This window comes from Labrus bergylta, chromosome 19 (assembly GCF_963930695.1).
Source record: "Labrus bergylta chromosome 19, fLabBer1.1, whole genome shotgun sequence".
In the NCBI taxonomy this organism is placed as follows: Eukaryota; Metazoa; Chordata; class Actinopteri; order Labriformes; family Labridae; genus Labrus; species Labrus bergylta.
The window spans coordinates 6,085,384-6,106,298 of NC_089213.1; the positions used below are offsets into that span (position 1 = coordinate 6,085,384).

Here is a 20,915-nt window from a genome sequence, read left to right on the forward strand (position 1 = left end):
CAGACTCACAGCTGCAGGTTGACTCACACAGGCTGATGTTGGACTGAACCGCTGACCTTTCAACAATGGTGCCTTACTTCTCCCCTTCATACAACCCTGCTTCTTTTATTCTTGTTCTGCTGGTGTCTTGAAGTGAAGGACAGAGAATTCGAGCAACATGAAGTAGCTCATGTAACGCACTCAAATGCCAAACACACAAACACTACACAATGAGTCCTGAAGGGCAATGTCTGGTCTCCATGACATCAATCCTTTTACAGCATATGTATGTCCTGTACAGTGTGTGCCTGTGAGAACAATAACTAATCAGAACACCAGGCTGTAAACATGTGAATCTCTGCTGTAAAAACGGCATTTTTGAATGAGTGTGTATGTGACTTACTGGGATCCTGGAGGCAGCCTCTAGTGGACACTCGGTGAACTGCGGGATTTTACACTTCATTGCGCTTCATTTTTCAACACTGGAGGTTACCACTTGGAAAGAAGAAGCCACCTGTTTTCACCAGTGTTTTACTAATCCATTATTTTTTGAGAGATTTTCTTTATTTTTTAAGGTAAAAGACCCCCTTGTTGTTTTTAATGTCATACTGTGTTGAGATATTAAAACAGTGGACAATAATCAAGGTACTGCATGATGCTGCCTGAATGACTGACATGCCTAAAAAAAAAGTTGCTGACGACTAAACACACCTGATATTTTACCTATAATGCAGCCGGTGTTCAAGTCTGTGAGGTCAGTAAAAGATCAGGTGATTGTTTCCACCACTGTTCCTTTTGAGTCCCACAGGTCACACTCTGTTTAGATTCGTCTAATCATGACCCAGAAGCAGTAATGCAGTAATGGAAATGTTTTTGTACGGGCAGCGTTCTCTCTGAGCACCGGCGGCGGTAATCTGTTGACTGATGGTCAACCTGCTGCGAGACAGATAGAGAACCAGGCTGAAGTTACGGCTCCCGGGGAAACGTCGATATAGAGGTGAGATATAAACCTCCCCCACCTCAAATCTCTCTATGTGGAAAGCTTCACACACTTCCTCCCCGTGTAAATGAGTGTGTGTTTGTGTGTGTGTATTCCCTGCAGGTCTGAGTGTGTGATAAGCCGCGGCCTGGAGGCGCTCTCCTCAGCGCTTATCTCTCTGACAGACGTTACCCCCGCACGGCCGTGGCCCCAAACACTCCCACCGAGGGGGAAACGACGAAGCTTTTTCTCTCATTTCTGGAAGTTTCCATCAGATTTACGCAGCTTTGTTTTGGATTGTCAGAGAGAAATGTTTTTCTGAACACAAGAAAGAGCTCCCTCCAAGGATCCTGGTTTTTCATTTAAGGGGGATAAACTTCCTAAATCACTTCGCCGTGGAAGAGAATCTCATCACGATGAGTCACTCTCCGAGTTTCTGCCGAGGTTTATGTTCACCCGAGCTGACAGAATAACTGATAGGAGATCAGTGGTGATGTGCAGAGAGAGTGGCAATAATTAAAAAGGATTTCAGCACGATGGAAATGACTTCTGTTATCATTCAAACTATTTAACGCTCAACAGCTAAACTTCATCTTTTCTCACACAATGACTTTATTTTCTTCATTTCTCTTTGTTGCCTGCTGAGAAAACCTGCAATCTCTTTAATCTTTAATGAAGTTATTGTGATGTAAGAGGCGATTGTGAAGGCGCCTGTCGTTAAAACATGACGCGATACTAAAGTACGATGAAGCTACGTTGTTAACATACTGAAATAAAACGGCATGTGAATACCTGTTACACAATAATGCAATAATTAAAGTTCTGTTGCTAAGAAGGTTTGGTTGTCAATACTCTTTAACATTACATATTAAATATATATATAGAAAATATACAACAGTCTGATTGGTATTCAAATGTTCTACCATCTCTCCACATGTTCAGTTTCACCTCAAATCCGTCTTTAACCACGATCGTCAAGTCAAGACACGACTGGTATGTTCATTCCCTGACGCACCCCGACAAGTAGAAACACTCAAATAATGAAGGTTATTTTGCAAGAGTGAAATAAAACTGCAGTTCCTTGTGTCCAAGGTCCAAGTGTCCACTTGAGGCCGGCTGCAAAAGCCAAGGATCCTCATTGGGTTTAATATTAAAACGCCCATTTTTAAAGCAGAAATAAACGTGTTTGCAGCCTGTTTTAAAGACAGTTTTGGTCTCTATAGATAATTTATTTATTGTTCAAAAAAACTGTACAGGGGAGTAAGCATCCATCTGGATTTTTTTTAGCCTAAGAGTTATGCCTAAATATGCAGAATTGGGTGCGTTGTAGCCGTTTGCAATGAGGCTATGGGCCCACCTCAGCTCCACCCCTTTGCCTCCTAGATTGAAAGTTTCATGGTGATAGCATCATTGGGCTTCAAAACGCTACTTCAGACACTAATGGGTGACATCACAGAGGCTACGTCCATGTTATATGATACAGTCTACGGTCAGTTAAAAGTGAAGCTTTGACAGCACTGTTTGTTTTAGCTGTTTCGATGGAAACCGAGTCCACTTACATCCTGCTTTGATAAATCAGAGCGAGCAGCAGGCGAGTCAAAGACACTCGGATTCATAAACTTACAACAGAGAAACCACAAGGCTTCCATAGTTTGCCAAATTATTTGTATAAACCATTATTACACCGCTAATTGATCCTGTGAGAAAATCCCTCTCCAGAATAAATAAACCAAACGATTCACTCGTCGGAAACCAGCAGAGTTTTCCCTCTCCGTGGATTTGACTACTTTTGTTAATGCATGTTTTTTTGTTTTTAAGATAAGCATCTGCTGTGTTGTATTTTTGGCAGCAATTTGAGAGAAGCTCCGTTGAAATTTAGCCAAGAACAAGCCCAAACTCATCGTCCACACTAACAGGATGCTCAGCGGAAAAAGGGCATGTTGCTCTATTTTCAAACATTTGGGTCAATCAGATGCTGCATTTCTGCGGCCTGGGGCGCAAACGAGAGGAAACTAAATCAGCTCGATCAAGACTCAAAGATTAGATGGGACTGGACTGGTAGTCTAAACAGGAGGCCATTTCCTGTCTGTTACTGTAGCACCACATCAGACTGTATGCAGGAAGCCCTGAAGAGCTGCAGAGACGAGGCTCCTGTAGCATACCAGGCTTTATAAACCAGAACTAGAGCAAAAACTCAGCACAGCACCCAAATCAACAAGGTTAAGAGGAGTGCACTGTAAAAAACCGACACAGGGAAGTTCTCATCTGTGTTTTTTTGAAACATTATGGTGAACAGATTTACTGAATTGATGGACAAGAGGAAACAGTCTCCTCTCATCTCGTTCAGAGCAGCAGGAAACCACGTCAGGGGATTACACCAACAACTGTGCATCTATGCCATGGTTTAGTTTGGATCTCAAACATGGATCAGCACAATCTCCTCTCATTTCTCAAATGTAATGACTGAAGGATGCTATAATATATATGACTGTTACAGTTATTCCACTATCACTCAGGCCGGCCTGTTGTGTATCTGCCGACTGTAAGTGTGTTTCATTAAGCCGTGCAGAGGTTACAGAGGTTTATGTCGGACAGAGTCAGAGCCAGCGTTTCCCCAAGGCTGATCATCTGATTATTTTATGCACAGAGCTGCGCGCACCAATTTATGTTAGTGTGCATGTGTGAAACGCTGTGTGTGTGTTTTTATGCACGTGTGTGTCTTTCCAGTGGACAGCTATCTCGTCCGCCGCAGGCTATCCAGGAAATACTTCTCCACCGGTCCCCTCAGATGTGACTCTGTTTACGAGTGTGTGTGTGTGTGTGTGTGTGTGTGTGTTTGAATAGCAACAACAGCCCCCAGCCCTTTGCCAGCTGGACTCCCCATGAAAAGGACGAGATGTATGGGGGTTGGAGGACGGAGTGATATGGCGGAGGGGTGGAGGACAGAGGGGTCACAGCCTCCTGCCGGTCTACTCTTTCAAACTGGACCAGAAGTCATCAGAGTTTTTAGAGGACTTTCGTCCTCCTGCTGATAGCGCCGCTCGTACCTCTCCATCGCTCTCTGCCGTCTCTACCCCCAAACTCTCTCCTTCATCTCAGTTTTTCTGCCCTGCTGCAATCTTTTTTTTTTTTTTTTTCTGCTGCCCATCCCACCTCACATCCCCACCCATCCTCTGCTCCAATCGTTTTTTCTGCCAACATCCCTCCTCTCTCTCTCTCTCTCTCTCTGTATCTGGGAAGATCCAGCTGGCAACAGTGGCAACCGAGCAAGCCATGCATATCTGGCATCATGTGCATCAGAACGGATTGGATTTGAGGGTTGGGGTTGCAGAATGTTGGTGTGTGTGTGTGATGGTTGAGAGGGCGATGTACACATTTCCCTCTCATCAGTTTAAAAGCTCCTGAGGAAGAAGCGGTGGGTCTTATTTCCATGATAATATTTACCCCAACATGTGTATGTTTTGTTTTCTGACATAATTATTTTCAGCTGATATGCAGGCAACTAATGTGTGCAGCACATGAGATGAAGATACATTTCCTCAATGGGTCATTAAATGGTATCCTATCATATTGTATGATGGACGGTCTGCCTCCCCCCACCCCCTTGCTCCCCCCACCCCCTTGCTCCCTATCCCTCTTCCTGCATCTTATCCCATCTCTCCCCCTATCCCTTTCCAACCCCGGTGCAGTCTAGGCCTGTGAAGGCTGTTTCGTCATGAGCCGGGGATCCAGCTGAAGATTTCTGCCTTTTAATAAGACAGTTTTTTCTTAACACTGTAACTTTTGCTGCTTTGCTAAAGTGCTCATGATGGATAGGCCGGGTCTTTGTAATATAGCAATAAGTAAGGTCTTTTACCTGCTTTTTGTAACATAACAATGAGTAAGGTCTTTTACCTGCTCTTTTGTAATGTTAACAGACAAAGAGTAAGGTCTTTTACCTGCTTTTTGTAAAGTGTCTTGAGATAACACTTGTTATGAGTTGACGCTATACAAAAATAAATTGAATTGAATTGAATTGAATTGAATCTTAGCGTAAGACACATTTGTAGTTGCCATGTTGTTACCATGTAACTAGATAAATCTCTTGAACCATTAAGTCAGCAGATCTCTCACTCTCCACTCCTCCTCGTCCAAACGTTCTTCCTCTTTTTCAGTCTCTTGTGCCTCACCCCCTCTCCACATGCATCCTCACATCTCCTCCTCCTCCTCCTCTCTGTCGGGTCCTCAGAGGAGGCTGACGGGGTGGGAATCCTCACACATGACGGCAGCAGAAAAAGCCAGACAGCTCGGTGCTTTCATCTACCATTTAGCAGAACAGAGAGAAGCCGTTAACGCTTCTCAGCGGGGAAATTAGCGGGGTGTGTCGGGTGCCCGGTGTACACAAAGTGCCGTGCTATTAACGGTTACATTATTGAGAGTCGGGGCCTCCAGCGCCTGACAGTTAAGATCTCACGCTGGGAGAACTGGAACTGACTTGTATCACTGAAGTCAGGGGCAAAAGGTTTACTTGTCATGGTTTTTCTTCAGGAAACACAGACGTCTGCTGAACAAAAGCAAGGATCACTGTGATTCAAAGACATGTTGGTTTGACTGTGTTCCAGTGAGACCCTGAGCTCTTTTTGTGTCAGGGAACCTTAAAGTTATATTCCATGAAGACGAGGAAGACTAGAATGCCAGCTGGACTCGGTTCGGCATGATTTAACTGTACATACCTCACCATGATAATCAGCACTACGAGTGCAACATCACAGCATAACATCACCTTGACCCTTGATACTGTCACCCTGCATAGTAGAGGGGTTAGCTGGGATCAACCTTCAATGGTTTCCTTCCCCTACTGATTGTCTAAATGTATGCACAGTACTGCCCTGCTGAGATTGGAGCATGTTTAAACTGTGTGCAGCTCCATGTACTCTCTCAGAACTGGGAATTCTCCCTTTTGAAACAGCTGTGCAACAGAAATGCAAAACACCGAGTTTTGTTAACAGTCAACAAAATTCACTGACCAATGGGTTACTGGTTTACCTCAGTGGGTAGAGCATGCATCACTTACACACAGGCTACAGTCCCTGACTCACTTGTTGCTGGTTTGACTCCCTCCTGCATCTCTTCACCTACATGTTCTGTCTCTTTTCAGATCTAATGGAGACAACAACAGGAAAAAAAACACGTTGCTACACATGCACCATTTCAGACGTGACCAGGAAAAGAAACATCATGAAGGACTCTGACGGTGAAGTGCAGTCAGTGCAAGATATGTGGCGTTTACATCCACCACATGCACTTACAGCACAATGAGAAACCAGCAGAGAGGGACTAAAGGGAATGTCGCGTTTCATCACATGCTAGCCCTGTTAGCACCTGTTGTTGTCATGACACCGGAGCAGAGAAAACGACTCTGCCAGTAAAGAAAATGTTTACTGGAGAAACGCTTCCTTTAAGTTCTGTGGAAGGAAGAAAAAGGCTTCTGACTCTGATGCCGTTTATCAAGCGAGAGAACAAGCCACCATCACGGCGAACGACAGCTAAGAGAGTGGAAAAGACGTTTGAAGAAAAGAGCAGCAGAATTGTGGGCTGATTTACAAAGTGTTGACAAAGTGTCTGTCACTATAGACTCGTGGACAGCGGAGTCATGTTACCATCACTGCATTAAGAACTAGGATCCAACGACCGACACTGCAGAGAAACACAGCAGACCACCTGGAGGTGCAGGTACCGTCTACTTTTCTTTTTTACAGTATTTGTTCATGAGGTGATGAGAGTACTCAAATATTAAAAGTACTGAAAATGCCCGTCCCTAGAAGTTAGGTAGATAAGACTCTACTGCTCTAAAGAATATTCAGACAATAAGGCCAGTGGGTCAAAGTACGACTCCTACAATGGCAAAGTTAAACCGTGTCCTTGAGTCATGCATCAACTCTATATGTACTCACAGGAAGTCACTTTGGAAGAGAGAGTTGGCGAAAGCATCAAACAAAAAACAAGCTGCTGTGTTTGCTCGTTCATTCAGCAAAGCGCTTCGTCAGCCCGCACCTCGCCAGCCGGCTGCACTCCAAACTCTGGCACCCGGCTTCTAAAAGTACACGTGTTGAAGTGACGGATTTAAGTCACTCTGTTGTCTCACACCCTTCTTGTTATTTAAGTGCAGTGAAACACAAGCAAACAGTGAAAAACACAAGGACACATTTGACACGGAGGAGGATGAATCACAAAGCCCGGGCTTGATCTCAGGTACTCGGAAGAGATGAAACATTTGTGTGTAAATGTGAGTGAGAGGTTTTTACATGCGTCTGTGAAGAATTTCTGAGCGTTAAGCTTACATGTGTGTGCGGTTAGAAAAGAGAAACCCTCCCCGATACTTTAAATCAATCACAATGCAGTGCTCACAGTAAGAACAGCAGCAGCTTAGCCACTTCTGAACCTCCCACACATCCGCCCGGTTACAAAGCATCTTTGTTCTCAGAGGAGACGATTCAAATCTCCTGCTCTGATTTCCCACGGATTTTCTAAATGTAGCTTTTTGGCAAAAGAGGGGAAGTTTTTGCATTTGTTTTTGTTTTTGTTGCAACGCTTTACATGGTTCTTATTCAAAGTGATTCCTCAAAAAAAAAAAGATTCATAGAAGAAGGAAGGAAAGTACACAAACATGGTGATATTATGAAGAGACAAGTGCGCTGGTTTTGAGGCTGGTTTGCTGATGTGCAGTGAGGCCTTACAGCATGCCGATACGTTCATGTGTTTGTATATGTGTTCTGTGTGAGTGCAGGCGTTTGTTTGTGTCCGATCAAAGTGCGAAAGTGTCAGAGGGCAGGAGAAATAATGATGAACACTGACCAAACACCGTGGCAGCTGCAGCCGAACCACCGGACGAGCAAATGTCAAAAAGTCAAGACCCAGCAGAGAGATCGAGAGGGCATGCAGACTCTTTCAGAAGGAAAGGAGAGATTCAAATATGAAAGTGAGAGAGGAAACTTAAAAGGAGACAGAGCACTCATGCTGAGGAGTGGTTAGTTAAGAGAATTAGTGGATGCAAAGAGGGGAGAAGGTGAAAAAAACAAGAAGGAAAGGGAAAGAAAAACAAACCTGGGCAAACTGGCTCACACCAACCTGAACCGCGTGGAAGAATTTAGAAACCCTCCAACAATCCCAACACCGCCACCATCACCGCCGCGGGGCCAAAACGCTGTAACGAGGGCCTGCTCTCACACTCATAAAGCACAATTCACATTTAATTTACGTCCAGCGGTGCAACAGTTTCCTCGGCCGCAGCGTGATTGTAGAGAGTGAGGTTTAAAGAGAGTGGTTTCGATCTCAAGTTATAAAGGTTTTCGAGTTGGCCCTCGTTGTCCTGCAATTTGGCCCCGCTGTGGGGAAAGGGTCAATCAAAAGCCTCTGCAGCGCCTTGTAGAAAGCCGGCCAGCGAGGAGGAAAACCATGAAAACAATCCAATGTGAAGATTGAGAAAGACAGCTTCCCTGCAGCTCTCAGATCAGCCCTGATCCCAGCATGTGTGTGTGTGTATGTGTGTGTGTGTCTGTTTGAGTGTGTGTGTAGAGAGAGATTTGTGTTCATGTGCATGCATGTGTGCAAGTGTATCTGCATGTTTGAGGAGGAATGTATGGCCTGTGTGTACATGCTAATGTCTATTTGAGTGTGTGTTAGTTGCTAACTGGTGCAAATCTGTTTGTGTTTGGTGTGTGTGTGTGTGTGTGTGTGTGTGTGTGTAATTGTAATCACATGCTGTTTGATAGAACTGTCATGTTGCATTTGACGGACGTTGTCAGATGTAATCTTTGTGTTCATCACATTTGCAGGTGAATAAACATGCATCTTTGCAGCACTACATTGTGTGCTTCATGTTTACACTTTCACACATGTACAGGTGTGTGTGTGTAGGTGTGTGTGATGCGTTTCTCTCTTTTTATATCGTAGACTGTTGAACAGAAGTGGACGTATCCAACATTACAGCAACCATTGGTTCTTAAACTCCTGTTTTGAAGCCTTGAGTTAAGCATTTTGGTTTTTAAAACCGTAACCGCCCTTATTTGGACAAGAGGGTTGGATACATGATGCTACCTTTCTGCACAAGTTAGAGGTTACCAAGGCAACTTGTCAATCAAAGGAAGCCATATCTAAAAGCAGATCCTGCATGAGCTCTTAAAAAGTAACCCGTTTCTAGACTTGTTTTACGATCAGTAAAGTTAAGCTAAGCGCATCTGTGTTGGCTTCAGTTCTAAAAACCAAAAAAGGCTACGTCCACTTTTATATAGTCCATGAGGATTGGTTTGATGGACTCACCTATGACGATGGTGGTGATCTGGTGTTTGCTTGCCCCGTGCTTGTTCTTGGCCTCGCAGATGAAAGTCGTGTTGACGGCATCGTCGACCTTCCTCACAGTCAGCTTGTTTCCGTCCACCATCACCGTGTCGGGCAGAGAACCGGAAGCCCTGCAGGGGAGGGAAATGAAGGAAGAAGAAGATGAGGAAGAGATTTGGTAAGATGAAAACAAAGTGAGAAATGAAAAATGGAGAATTGGGTGACGGAGAGAGAAAAAGAGAAAGAGAGAAAAGCGACAAATGATGAAAGAAAGGGGAGAGGGAGCAAATGAAAGGAGGCAAAAAAATGAACGAAAAAGCAGTGAGGGGACAATCCGTTTTGAGATATTAGAATAAAGAAGGGAGGCAAAAGGAAATGAAAAAGAGAAATTGATGAAAAAGGAGAGAATGGAGAAGAGAATGTGAAAAGAAACACAGAGGGGAAAGATGAAGAATGGAAAAAAAGATCTGTAACTGCGATATTCAAAGACAACATTAATGTGAGAAAAATCCCAGACATGTGAGCAGCCGCTCTGTCTCCCTGCTCAGTATTCATCCAGCACGCCACACACAGCTCAGCACGCCATCTGCCCATCAAGATGAGATGTTAAGAGCATTTGTGCTTTATCAAAAAAATGACTAAGAAATTATCATTAAAGAGGCGGGACTGTTCTGCATATTCTGTCGTGATTACGGCAACAATTAGAAACTCTGTCACTTTCCGCTGAGGAAGAGGGAGACGGAGCGGCGCCACAGGCGGAGGGCGTTTGACACTTACGCGGTCCAGGTGACGGTGGTGGGCTCAGGGTTGGCGCTGGCCAGGCAGAGGAGTGCAGCGTCTGAGCGGCCGACGTACCAGTTGTTGTCGTAGCCCTCGATGACTACAGAGGGGGGGTCTAAAAGAGAGAAAGGGAGTCGTTGAAGACGATGTTTTTAAAGTGTAATCAATAAACTAAGTTTTAGGTTTGAACACTGGAAAGAATAACATGTTGGCTAATGACCTGGCTAGCTACCTAGCTAACTGTGCGGTGACGCTGGGCGATAAAATGTTCTTGATAAAGGTTCAAGGTAAAACTACCTTCAATAACAACGGCTGCTAGTTGTTGCTAAGCTAGCAGGCCCCTTAAAAGACAGCTGAAAGGTGGTGTAGAGACAAAGATTTGTAACTCTTTTTCTTCTGGCTATAATGACCTGCTCAGTTTAATGCGACATTAACGTCTGCGAAATGTTTTTCTTTTGTTAAAAATCTTTAAAACAACAAACACTTATGGAATAATGAGCCAAAAACTAGCCAAGCCGCTAGAAACAAACTAGAAGCTAATGTTTAAAATCTGAACCTGTCCGCCCCTCTCTGCAAGGCGTTAACGTGAGCGGAGAGCCGAGTCGCTGCAAACAATAAACTACATGAATAACAGACAGACGAACACCTCGCCTTCAGAGAAGCCAAAAGATTTAGAGCTCCCCCTGCTGACAGGCTGCAGTACAGGTCACAAACCTCGCCCCCTCAATCCCAGATTCATCATGAAAGTTATAAGGACATTTTATGTTCATGTTTTCTCTGAGAAGTTTCTTTTTAATATTTGATGCCATAAGACGGTACAGAAGGCGGTCATTGAAGAGGAAATGTTACAAACACCTACACTAGAGTCTTTTGGTTTTAGTTCTGGCTTCATTCATCTTTTTAAACACAGAAACCCGGGAGCCACAGGATATTTAAAAAGCTTTTAACTTTTTGCAGTGAACTTTTGGAGCCCTTTTGCACTTTGGTGTCTCTAAATTCTACGCTGCCCCTGAGCACGGTGTTTCAACGCTATCATAAAGAAGACAGCGGGTGGTTAAAATCAACTGTAACATTTTTCTTTTGAATTCCTCCGCACCTCATTTTGGCAGTGGTTTAATTTAAAATGGAACCAACGAATTCCTCCAAAATGACCCAGAATCCCAGAGTGAATAAGTGAAAGCTGCAGATAGTGTTATCTGTTTTTGCACGCTGTAATCTTTCACTTCCACCTGTCGTTAGTGGCTCACTCTAGACGTTTGGTAATTGGATGTTTCTTAGTGAAAGGCTCCTGAGATTTCTACTTTACTCTTCTTCTGTCCTTTCTGCACTCAGCCTTGTAACTTTGACTTGTGTTGAAAGAAGAACCTTTCATTTTTTAGGTTTGCTTACATATTAATCAATGGAAGAGAAACACCGACACACTTTCTCCATGCAACAAAAGTTTAATCTAGTCGGATTTTTTAGGTCAGATTGATACAAATATTACAGAAAGACTGTTATTATTATTAAACTTTTGTGTTCTGATGACCTTTGACCTGCGTGATGTGGTCACGTCTCTCATTCAACCTGTGTATTCAGCGACTCTTCCTGGATACAAACGGGGAATATCAGTCAAGTCCAACCTTGAATAATCAGTTTGTTTATTTCATAAAAATAAATGGGATTCTTTTACCACCTCAGCTTGGCAGCAATAATATTATTTTTCCCACCGCCATCCCTGCAACAACATGGTGGTTTGTTTGGTCGTTGGCCTGTCCAGAAGGCTGGCATGGGCCGCTGTGAATCTGGCCACCATGACTGCTAAACCTTGACTGGCTATTTCCCTCAGAGACAGGACAGGCTGAAGCATGTTTTATTTTTTTAGTACTTTACATTGTAAATACATACTTTGAAAATCAATTTCATAAAATAGGAACAAATACACACACAAAAAAAAATATGGATAGTTTGCGGGAGTTTGTGTTTTGTGTGACTTTGTGTTGAAAAATGAATCCAATGCAGAAGTGAAAAAATCCTGCAGTTCATCGAGTGTCCACTAGAGGCTTCCTCCAGGAACAGCGGAAGTCACATACACACCACAGCCAAAATAAGCAGTTTTTAAATCATAAATTAACATGTTTACAGCCTGATACAAAAAAAACAAACAGGTCTGATTAGTTATTGTCATCACTGGCACACACTGTACAGGGGGGTGATTTTTTTTTTTTTTTTAAACGGCTTTGTTTTGATTTTTTGAACGATACATGTTATCCATAGTTAGAAGCCAAGCTGACATGATTGACAGGTGGGCGCAATGTAACTGTTTGTCAGGAGGCTTAAAACCCGCCTCAGCTCCAGCTCTCAGCCTGTCATCAGGTTGACTGAAAGTTAGGATGAGACAGGATTTCCAACATGGTGGCTGCTGCTGATGAGCCTCCAGAGCCCCCTGAAGGAACAGACGGCTGACGTCACTCAGGCTTCATCTTTTAATATTTACAGTCCAAGCTTTGGACAGTCATCTCCTTTCTGAGTCTTTAAAAATATAAGCTAAGAAGATTGATATGTTTCCATTTTTGTTTCTTGAACGTAAGTAGTTGACATAGAAAGGGATAATAAATAAAATCCAATCGTGTACGCGATGCACACAAGTTCTACCTCTTAATAAGTTGGCACCAAAGTAAAAAGAAAAGTCTTGACACGGCCCTAGACGTTACACTCTACGATGAACATTTTGTCTCCGTGTTGTCACAAAACATTGAGACAACTTCAGTCACAAACACACTTTTCATTGACTGTTTGGCGTGAACTGAACTTAAAACAGAACTTAAACACCGCTGGTGCAACGGGTCATAGGTTCCTGTTAAGTCCCAGTTATGAGATTGTTTTGACACATAAAGCGGCCGTGTGCAGCGTACTGTAAAATAGAGTTAGAGGATTAATGGTCAACACAGTGACATCAGGCTTTCAGCATGAATCTTTACCTTTTTTTTTTTTAATCAAGCGGTGGGAAAATGTGATGGTAAACCCTGTATGTAAACTGATGTGTGTATACTGACGTGTGTGTACTGGTGTGTGTATACTGGTGTGTGTGTACTGGTGTGTGTAAGCCGGAGTAAGAAATATCAAATATGTGGTAAAAAAAAAGCTCGCTACCTTAAAGAGCTTTTCCTCCTGATATCACTTCTGTAAGAGTCTTATGTTAAAGGGTTAAAACACAACAGAGAAGCTTAGCTCGTTTTCCCTTCACCTCTTCTATGTAAGAAAGAGAGAGAGAGAGAGAGAGAGAGATGGAGGAGTGTGAAGAGAGGAGTGTGTGTGAAGGCAGTGAAGCAGCAGGACACCAGGGCAAGTGTGTGTGTAGTGTGATCCATGTTTCCTCCTAGAGAGCGCTGACCTATAAAAGTGACGCGAGTTACACAGCAGACAGGAAACGTGATCCCTCACACCATCACTCAGCTACACACACACACGCACACGCACACACACACCTCTCCACTCCCGCTTCGTCTCATTCTGTAGCTTTATGCTTTGTGGCCCTGCTCGTTTGACCATTTCTAACCGCTCTATGTTAAAGACGCTAAATTCACGACTCCTGTTTTGACCCAGACATTATAAGAGCTCCTTGAGATTCCCAGTCAGCTGCTACCTCAGAACATATTCAGCAGCACTCTCGCTGAAGACAGCTTCTCTTCCTGGTTGTTTGTTCAGGTGCTTTGATTATGTGTGTTTGCTTTATTGGATTGTGTGTACAGTCTCCAGCTCACAGATTTTCCTGAGGGCTCTATTTTGCATTCACTCTTCTAAATCTTTGACTTTCTGAACTGTGTATAAATTTCATTAAAGACCTCGAGTATATAAACTGCAGACTCTGAAACGACGCCGAACAAAAACAATCTGTTCCTTCTTGGCGGGAAGAGCTGTGAGGTCACACAGACGAGCTGATGCCGTCTCGTTCTCTAAATCTCTGATAAAAACCCTCCTGCACCCGTCTAAGATTTTGATCCCGTGTAGATTAGAAGGGAATTTAAAAGATTTGGGCGAACGCAGCGTGCGGATGCAAATGTGTGACTATAAATGTGCCGTCTTGATTTTATTACACTCCAAAGGGGCAAAAGTCTTACAAGAAAAACTTTCCAACATTTTGTGAAGCCGACTTTTTAAGATCTCCTTAAAGTTTGTCTCAGTTTGTCTGTGACTGAGAAAGTGCTGCAAACGATCACAGTAAAGAATCCTCTTCTCACCATTAATGTCTGATTTCTGAAATTTCTTACATTTGGCAATCTGTCCTGTGTCTATATATTTTGGGTGACAGTCTGCAGGTGACTGCCAAAATACAAACTCAAAGGCTCTTTTGGATAGAGTTACTTGTTATGAACCAAAGACACCTGCCTAAAACGTTAATGTGTGAACACAAACGTAAGATTTAGTGTCTTCCTTACATTCGACAGACAGCTTGACGGTGTTAACCCACGGCTGCTCCTGCGTCCTCTGCTCCACCATGCACACCACATCTCTGCCGTTGTCTGCAGGCGTTGGAACCAGCCGGTACTCGCTGCGTACCGTCACCGTGCCGTCTGGCCCGTTTGCGGTGGTGGTTGAGTGGTTGCCTCCGACTGACCCCAACCACTTGATGGTGGCTGCTGGCTTGCCGTCTGCTGCCTCGCACTGGGCCACCACCACCGACTTGGAGCCAGCCTGGACGGTCACAACTTTGGCGGAGTTCTTGGGCTTGGCTAGGAGAAAAGAAAGATGGACATATGAGAATCATGTGCAAAGAAAGATGCTAGTTAAAGTCAGACAAAGAAAAGAGAGGTACAGAGAAAGTTGGAGGAGAGAGATCAAATGTGAAGCGGAGAAAGGAAAAATATGTGAGATATCTACTGACTGAAATGATAAAGTGATCTTACTATATGATCAGACATTAAGGAAACATGCTCTGTTGAAGTGCTGGCTTCTCTGACAACAATTCAGCAGCCAGTATGTCCTCCTCCTAACTTTAGATTCTGCTCCTGAATGCTCTGGATTTGTTTGGACCAGAGAAGGTAAAGGCGCTTTTAAGACACCCCCCACACGGCCGTTTTGGACGCCCCTCGGTTTGCCAGATATGAGAGCAGTTATCAGGTCAATAGGTGTTGCAGCGATGGAAGCGGGCAAGAGAACTGGTTCAGATAGAAGTGATTGTACTCGACCTAAAAAGCCTCTGCATGTTTCTAATAAGCTCCACGAGCAGAAACGTGCTCAAACTACCATTTAAAAATGGAGAGAGGTTGATGAGAGCGATGCAGAGCTGACTAAACACTGAAGCTTCAGTGTCCACCACATGGCAACCTGTGTGAGCTTCGACTCTAAGGAGGAGGGGGCGGGGGGAGACAGCTCTCTACAAAGTTTTGGATTTGTACTGTAGTACCCATTTCAACCACCAGGTGACAGAGTTACATACTGCTCCTTTAAGATTTACACCCTCAGAACAAAGCTAATCCCCTGCTAATCGTGCACACTGAAGCTTTTCATCTGAAAATGTAACGTAGAGGACAAACTGCATTCATCATACAACTTTTTACTGTTGCAGGTAGTCTCCAAATCAAACAAGGCAAAAATAAAGAGGCTTTTCTACTAAACATTGTGTCTTCATCGCACATCACTGTGCAGGAACCTGTGCTCACAATCAATACACCTGTAAAAGTCGGTTAACTCATCCGTTGTGATGCAACATGATGCACTTTACATGTTCATGCTGTTATTCACCGTGTGTCTTCTTCTACTGGAGGCTGAGATTTAGCATATTATTGAGAAACAGAAATGGACAAAAGAAGCTATAAAAGACAAATTAAGGCAACAGTTAAAAACACATTTTCTGTCTTTGGTGCATGTCTTGGTCGTTTATTGAGGATAAATTGCTTTGCGTGTGTGTGCTCATTGGTGATTCTCTGTAAGAAAGTAGTCCTTGATTATAAAAGCCTGACACAGACCATTAAATAACTCCATTAACTTATTTTTAATGGTTGAAACTTTTCTGTACTCAAACTCTTCTAAAGCTCGACTGCAGACATCTCCACACAGAGACGTGCTGATTATTCATGTTAATAAGAAAACTACAGCACCAAACAGCCAAACAAACATGTTTCATTAGATTTAAGCATTACTGTAAACAGTGTTAATACATTCTTAATAACACTTATATCCACACTGGGTCTAATTCTCATAGTGGGTTTGCTAACAGGGACGACTGTGTTGTTTGAATGTTGTTAGGGCCTCCTAAACCTACATAATCACCTCAAGGCTCAAAGCATGGAGACCAGAACACAGAGGCCGCCACACATTTAAAATTTAACAGTGAGCTTTATTCAATGTAAATAGACTCACCCCAAATTAATCAAAAATAAATAAGAAACAAATGAAAGAATAAAGGGGCTGTAGACCCCAAGATGGGAAGGTGCCGAGCCAACCACATCATGGGTCGTTGTTCTCGGCACCTCCCCCCTAAAGAAGAAAAGATAACCTTGAGAAAACAAAAAGCCCAAATATAGGACTCTCCCTGATCTCCAGCCAAAACTGAAATCTTGACATGCCTGAGGAAAACCAGTAAAGACGGGGATCAAAAGCTCCTCACCACATCGCTGCCCAGGTTGTGCCCCAGTCCCTCCTAAATGGCTCCTCTATGTACCCCTCCTCCTCCTCCTCCGAGTTCAGACTGCACTCAGGTGGAGGGACCCTGAGAGATAGGTGTGCACTGTGCAGCAGGCAGAGTGAACAAATGTGTTATATCCTGTCTATCCTCGCTGAGCTTTGACCTGCTGTTTTGTGCCACCGGACCGCCGCTAACTCCCCTGACAGTTGCGACCTTTCAGTAAACAGAGAAGCAGCGAGCTGAGAATGGAGTTACTGTCGCTGAGGCCCAGCTAAAGTTACATCGCATCATCCACTTTTATTTACCCTTGTCAGTCCTCGGATAACTTTCTCCACACAAACAGGGTGAACAGTCTGAAAGCTGAAATGAAAAGTACGAATGCATCGAGTAGTTCAAACATGTCGATGCTTTAACGATTGAGCTCGGACAACAATAACCCACCGGAACCAAGACTCATACAATCAAACCCACCTGAGGAGGTCTGGAACATCTCTCTTTACTTTTTCATTATTTCTGTCACTTCTTTATGTGAGTAGTCCGTCTGCAGAGACTGAAAACCTGTATTTCAGGTGACATTGCATCTGTCCTTTCTTCTATGAAGGCTTCTTTAGATTCCCACTACATTTGAGTTTGATAACATGTTTCCAACCTCTACTTTCTGGTAAAACCGCTTATTTACCAACTGTGGGGGGGGGTGTTCTGCAGTAACAGTTACTTAGTGTGGGTCAAACCTGCGTGTTGCTGTGCACATTAGCATTTGTTTCAGACTTCAAGGGTACATCTTTGTCTTCTAAGAGTCTAATGTAACAGGTTGGAGGGAGAGGATCCGTTGTATCTGCTTTACTTCATGAAAATTGACTTTATTTCCCCCCTTCCTGTTTCTTTAAGTTGTTAGTCGTTAATCGTAAGCTAAACAGTCGAATATACTGGAGGAGGGGTGCGTGTGTGTGACCCAGCTTGTAAATATAGCACTGACGCATTAGCAGGTTAATCTGTTGGGGCACTTGTGGTATTATGACCCTAATTAAGTGTAATAGTGTGAATTTCACACACAGTCCCCGAGGGGAGAAAAGCAGAAAACAGGAGTGTTGTTTTGATCCAGTTTTCGACAAGTGATGTAAAAATAACACTAACACTGGGAGAAAAGTCCATCCTCTCCGTCTTTTTCCTGCTCCACTTTTCAGAAAATGTGTGCTCAAACAGGCCGTTTGGAAATTTTCCCTTCATGACATCACAAAGGGCAGTAACCCCTCCCCCAGGTGGGTGACACTCCCACAGCTAGGTGTTTGTTCTGCCCTCTGAGTCTGCCTTCTCAACGTAAACAATAGGGCATGGAGCGAGGAAGCCCGAGACACCCAAGCCCTTCCAGAGAGGGGGCGTGGTCAAACACAGCTCATTTACATATTTAAAGGTACAGACACAGAAACAGCCTGTTCTGAGCAGGGCTGAAATAGAGCGGTTAATAGGCATGATCAAATACAGGATCAGAGTGGATTTAGAACAAGAAACTTCACACACATGTTTTTAGAATTTGTGACCTTTAATCAGTACTCTTAAGAGAATGAATGCTTTCTATTAAATGACTCATGTTTTCACTGGAGGTCTTATTTTGAAGGCATACATGTTTTAAAATGTTGATATTTGAATGCAGGCTTGTGGTTTTTGGGTTTTCTGATAGCTGAAGAGCACTTTTCAAAATCCAAGTGCTTTTCAAGGACAGACAAATATACAAACAGGCAGGCCATAGACAGGAGCTAAAAAAGAACAGGAACAGATGAAGAGGGCTTTGACGGAGCGAGACAAGAGAGGAGAGAGTTCAGACACAAAAGCCACCCAGAGAAACCGAGTGGTCGACAGAGGAGCTGAAATAGTGGTAAACAAAGAGATTGTCTGGCTGAGAGGAGAGGAGAAGAGAGTTGAGCCGAGTGGCAGGAAGGGGTTCGGATTGATCTGCAGCCTTTAACAAGTCAGGAGTATCCGTCCCTGATGTGTTTTGTGACGCTGCATCCAATCGAGCCTGCTGCTCCTCCTCACATCAGTCTCAGGCTTTCTGAGTGCAGAGTAATTAAAAGGCAAGCAGGAAGCCATGCTATCCGAGCTGAATAAACACTTCAACTTCCTCCACCCCGCTGTGGCAGTATCAACAGGCTGAATGCCGGAGAATGACAGGTTGACAGGAGAAAGGCGTTACAGTTATGTTTGAGATGTGTTTAGTTTAAGAAACTGAAAGTGAAGACGAGGTAAATACATGCCTGAAGCAATCACATCAACCAAATACTTCCACCAGGTGTTTGAATCCGAAGGTGGAGGTTTATATAACAGAAGTATTGATCAGGGCCTAGTGTCTTCCCCCATGTATGGAGACTTTAGCCTCCAAGGTTCAATTCAGACCTGCGGACCTCCTTTCCAGGATGCCATTCCCCATTCTCTCTAGCTACCACTTAAATTTAAGGACTACAAAATGAAGACACACATTTTCCTTTGAAGCCATTTAACTTCTAGAACTCTTGAAGTTAGGCTTGAACTTAAAGCTCCTATAAGGAACTTTGGTTTTTTGTTGATTTTGCTGACTGACGGTCATGAACATTGCAGTCGTTTGTCAGGAAGCTTAAGGCCCGCCTCATCCCCAGCTCTTTGCCTGTTTCTAAGTCGACTGAAAGTTAGGTCACATTTTCAAGGTGGAGACCACCATTGTCTGGCTTCAAAGCTCCACTTGAGAGAGTAAGTACGTAAGCGAAGTTTATTTATATGGCACCTTTCACAGATGACGGTCACAAAGTGCTTTACATCCACAAAATATAACATACATATAATAGAAACAGCAACAAACGACTACTTCCTGAACCGACATGATAAAATCCTTCTATGACCAGGAACAACGACTGGCACAGTAAAACATAGATCTATGGGAAGACATGATTACCCATAGGCCTGTCTAAACATCAACGAGTTGGAAGATCGTAATGAGCCATGGTTTCAAACACACGATCACCACGAGTCATTAAATGAGTCTGAGGGACGGACAGCAGGTGTAGGTTGTCGGACCTCAGCGAACAGGGTGGTGAATACAAGTAGATAAGTTCTGACAAATATTCTGAGGCCGACTGTGAATGGCTCTAAAAGTGAGGGTGGGAAACCAATGGGTGACATCACTAAGATTACGTCCATGTTTCATACAGTCAAGGATAATAACCAAAGCTACCAAAACCAAAACTCCCAGTACTGTCGCTGAATACCTGCCACAAGAAAAATATCATTAATAGCCTCAACCAAACTCCTTCAGTCTAAAGTTGTCAACTACAGCAACATCTGCCAATAGCAACTGTGTGACTGTTCTTCTGAGCAGTTAGCAGAACTGATTGCAAATTTCCAAGCTTTTCCATTTGTCCTATCCAATATCTAATTTTCTTATACTTTAAAAACATTCAATAATGACATTATGAACCTTGCTCGATGTTTTCTTGCGAAACGCCGCCCCCGTAGATGGTTGAGATTGTCTTCGGCGAAGCGGATACTTGTCCTAACTTGAACTTGATACTTTTGACCGTCTTTCTTTTCACCTTGGCAGCAGTTTCAGAACAAGGCCTGTGACTGGAAGAATGCCAGTTTGAATCATGAACAAGTCTTGAGTATCTGCCAAGCGTGAAGATTTGTAACCGAGTGTGAAGCCGGCTGTTGCTGCGTTGAGGTGGCGTTCACACAGGACAGCTGACATCTGTCGCAGACACAGAGTCTGTGGTGAAATCAAGCAGACAACCAGGAGCTAATTAGTGAAGCTCCTCGCTGACCCACATTATTACTTACATTTGGCCCACATTCTGCCGAGCAACAGCAGACACGAAGCCTTTGCAATCTGGCTGCAAGGACGCCAACTTAACCTTGATATTGTGGAGAGCTGGGCCGTACTCCAGCCACACTGTAGCCCTTTAACACCCAGCTCCAGACCAGATAACAAGTGGATTGTTGCACTTGGCAAAGTATCCAAACGCTGCTCATATCTTTCATGTGGCTGGTTAGAGTCAAGCTATTTAGGGACCAATGCCAGTATGACTTTGCCATCACTGACCCATTTACTCCCTCAAATTAATCACATTTGTCCCAGAAAGATCTTCTATTTGTGTTGTGTTGCTGTTTGCAACTCTGACATTTGTATAATGCAACTATGTGAAAGTTCAGCAGGCGTAGGAGACCTATGAAAACACAACTGATTGCTTAATCAATGGGTTGGTCCACCGCTGTGGTCCAGTGGTTTTC

At 43.7% G+C, this 20,915-nt stretch overlaps 1 protein-coding gene across 2 annotated transcripts in view; it reads right to left on the bottom strand.

The window, feature by feature from the left end:
* The window catches only part of pvrl2l (PVR cell adhesion molecule related 2 like), a 303,185-nt gene that overhangs the window by 140,181 nt on the left and 142,089 nt on the right, over positions 1–20,915 (bottom strand). For both annotated transcript variants that reach the window (XM_065948342.1, XM_020646668.3), the window contains exons 4-6: positions 14,473–14,766; positions 10,052–10,169; positions 9,257–9,405 (exon numbers count right to left, since the gene is read on the bottom strand). In XM_065948342.1, the coding sequence (XP_065804414.1) occupies positions 9,257–9,405; positions 10,052–10,169; positions 14,473–14,766 (561 nt within the window). The remainder of the gene's footprint in view (positions 1–9,256; positions 9,406–10,051; positions 10,170–14,472; positions 14,767–20,915) is intronic.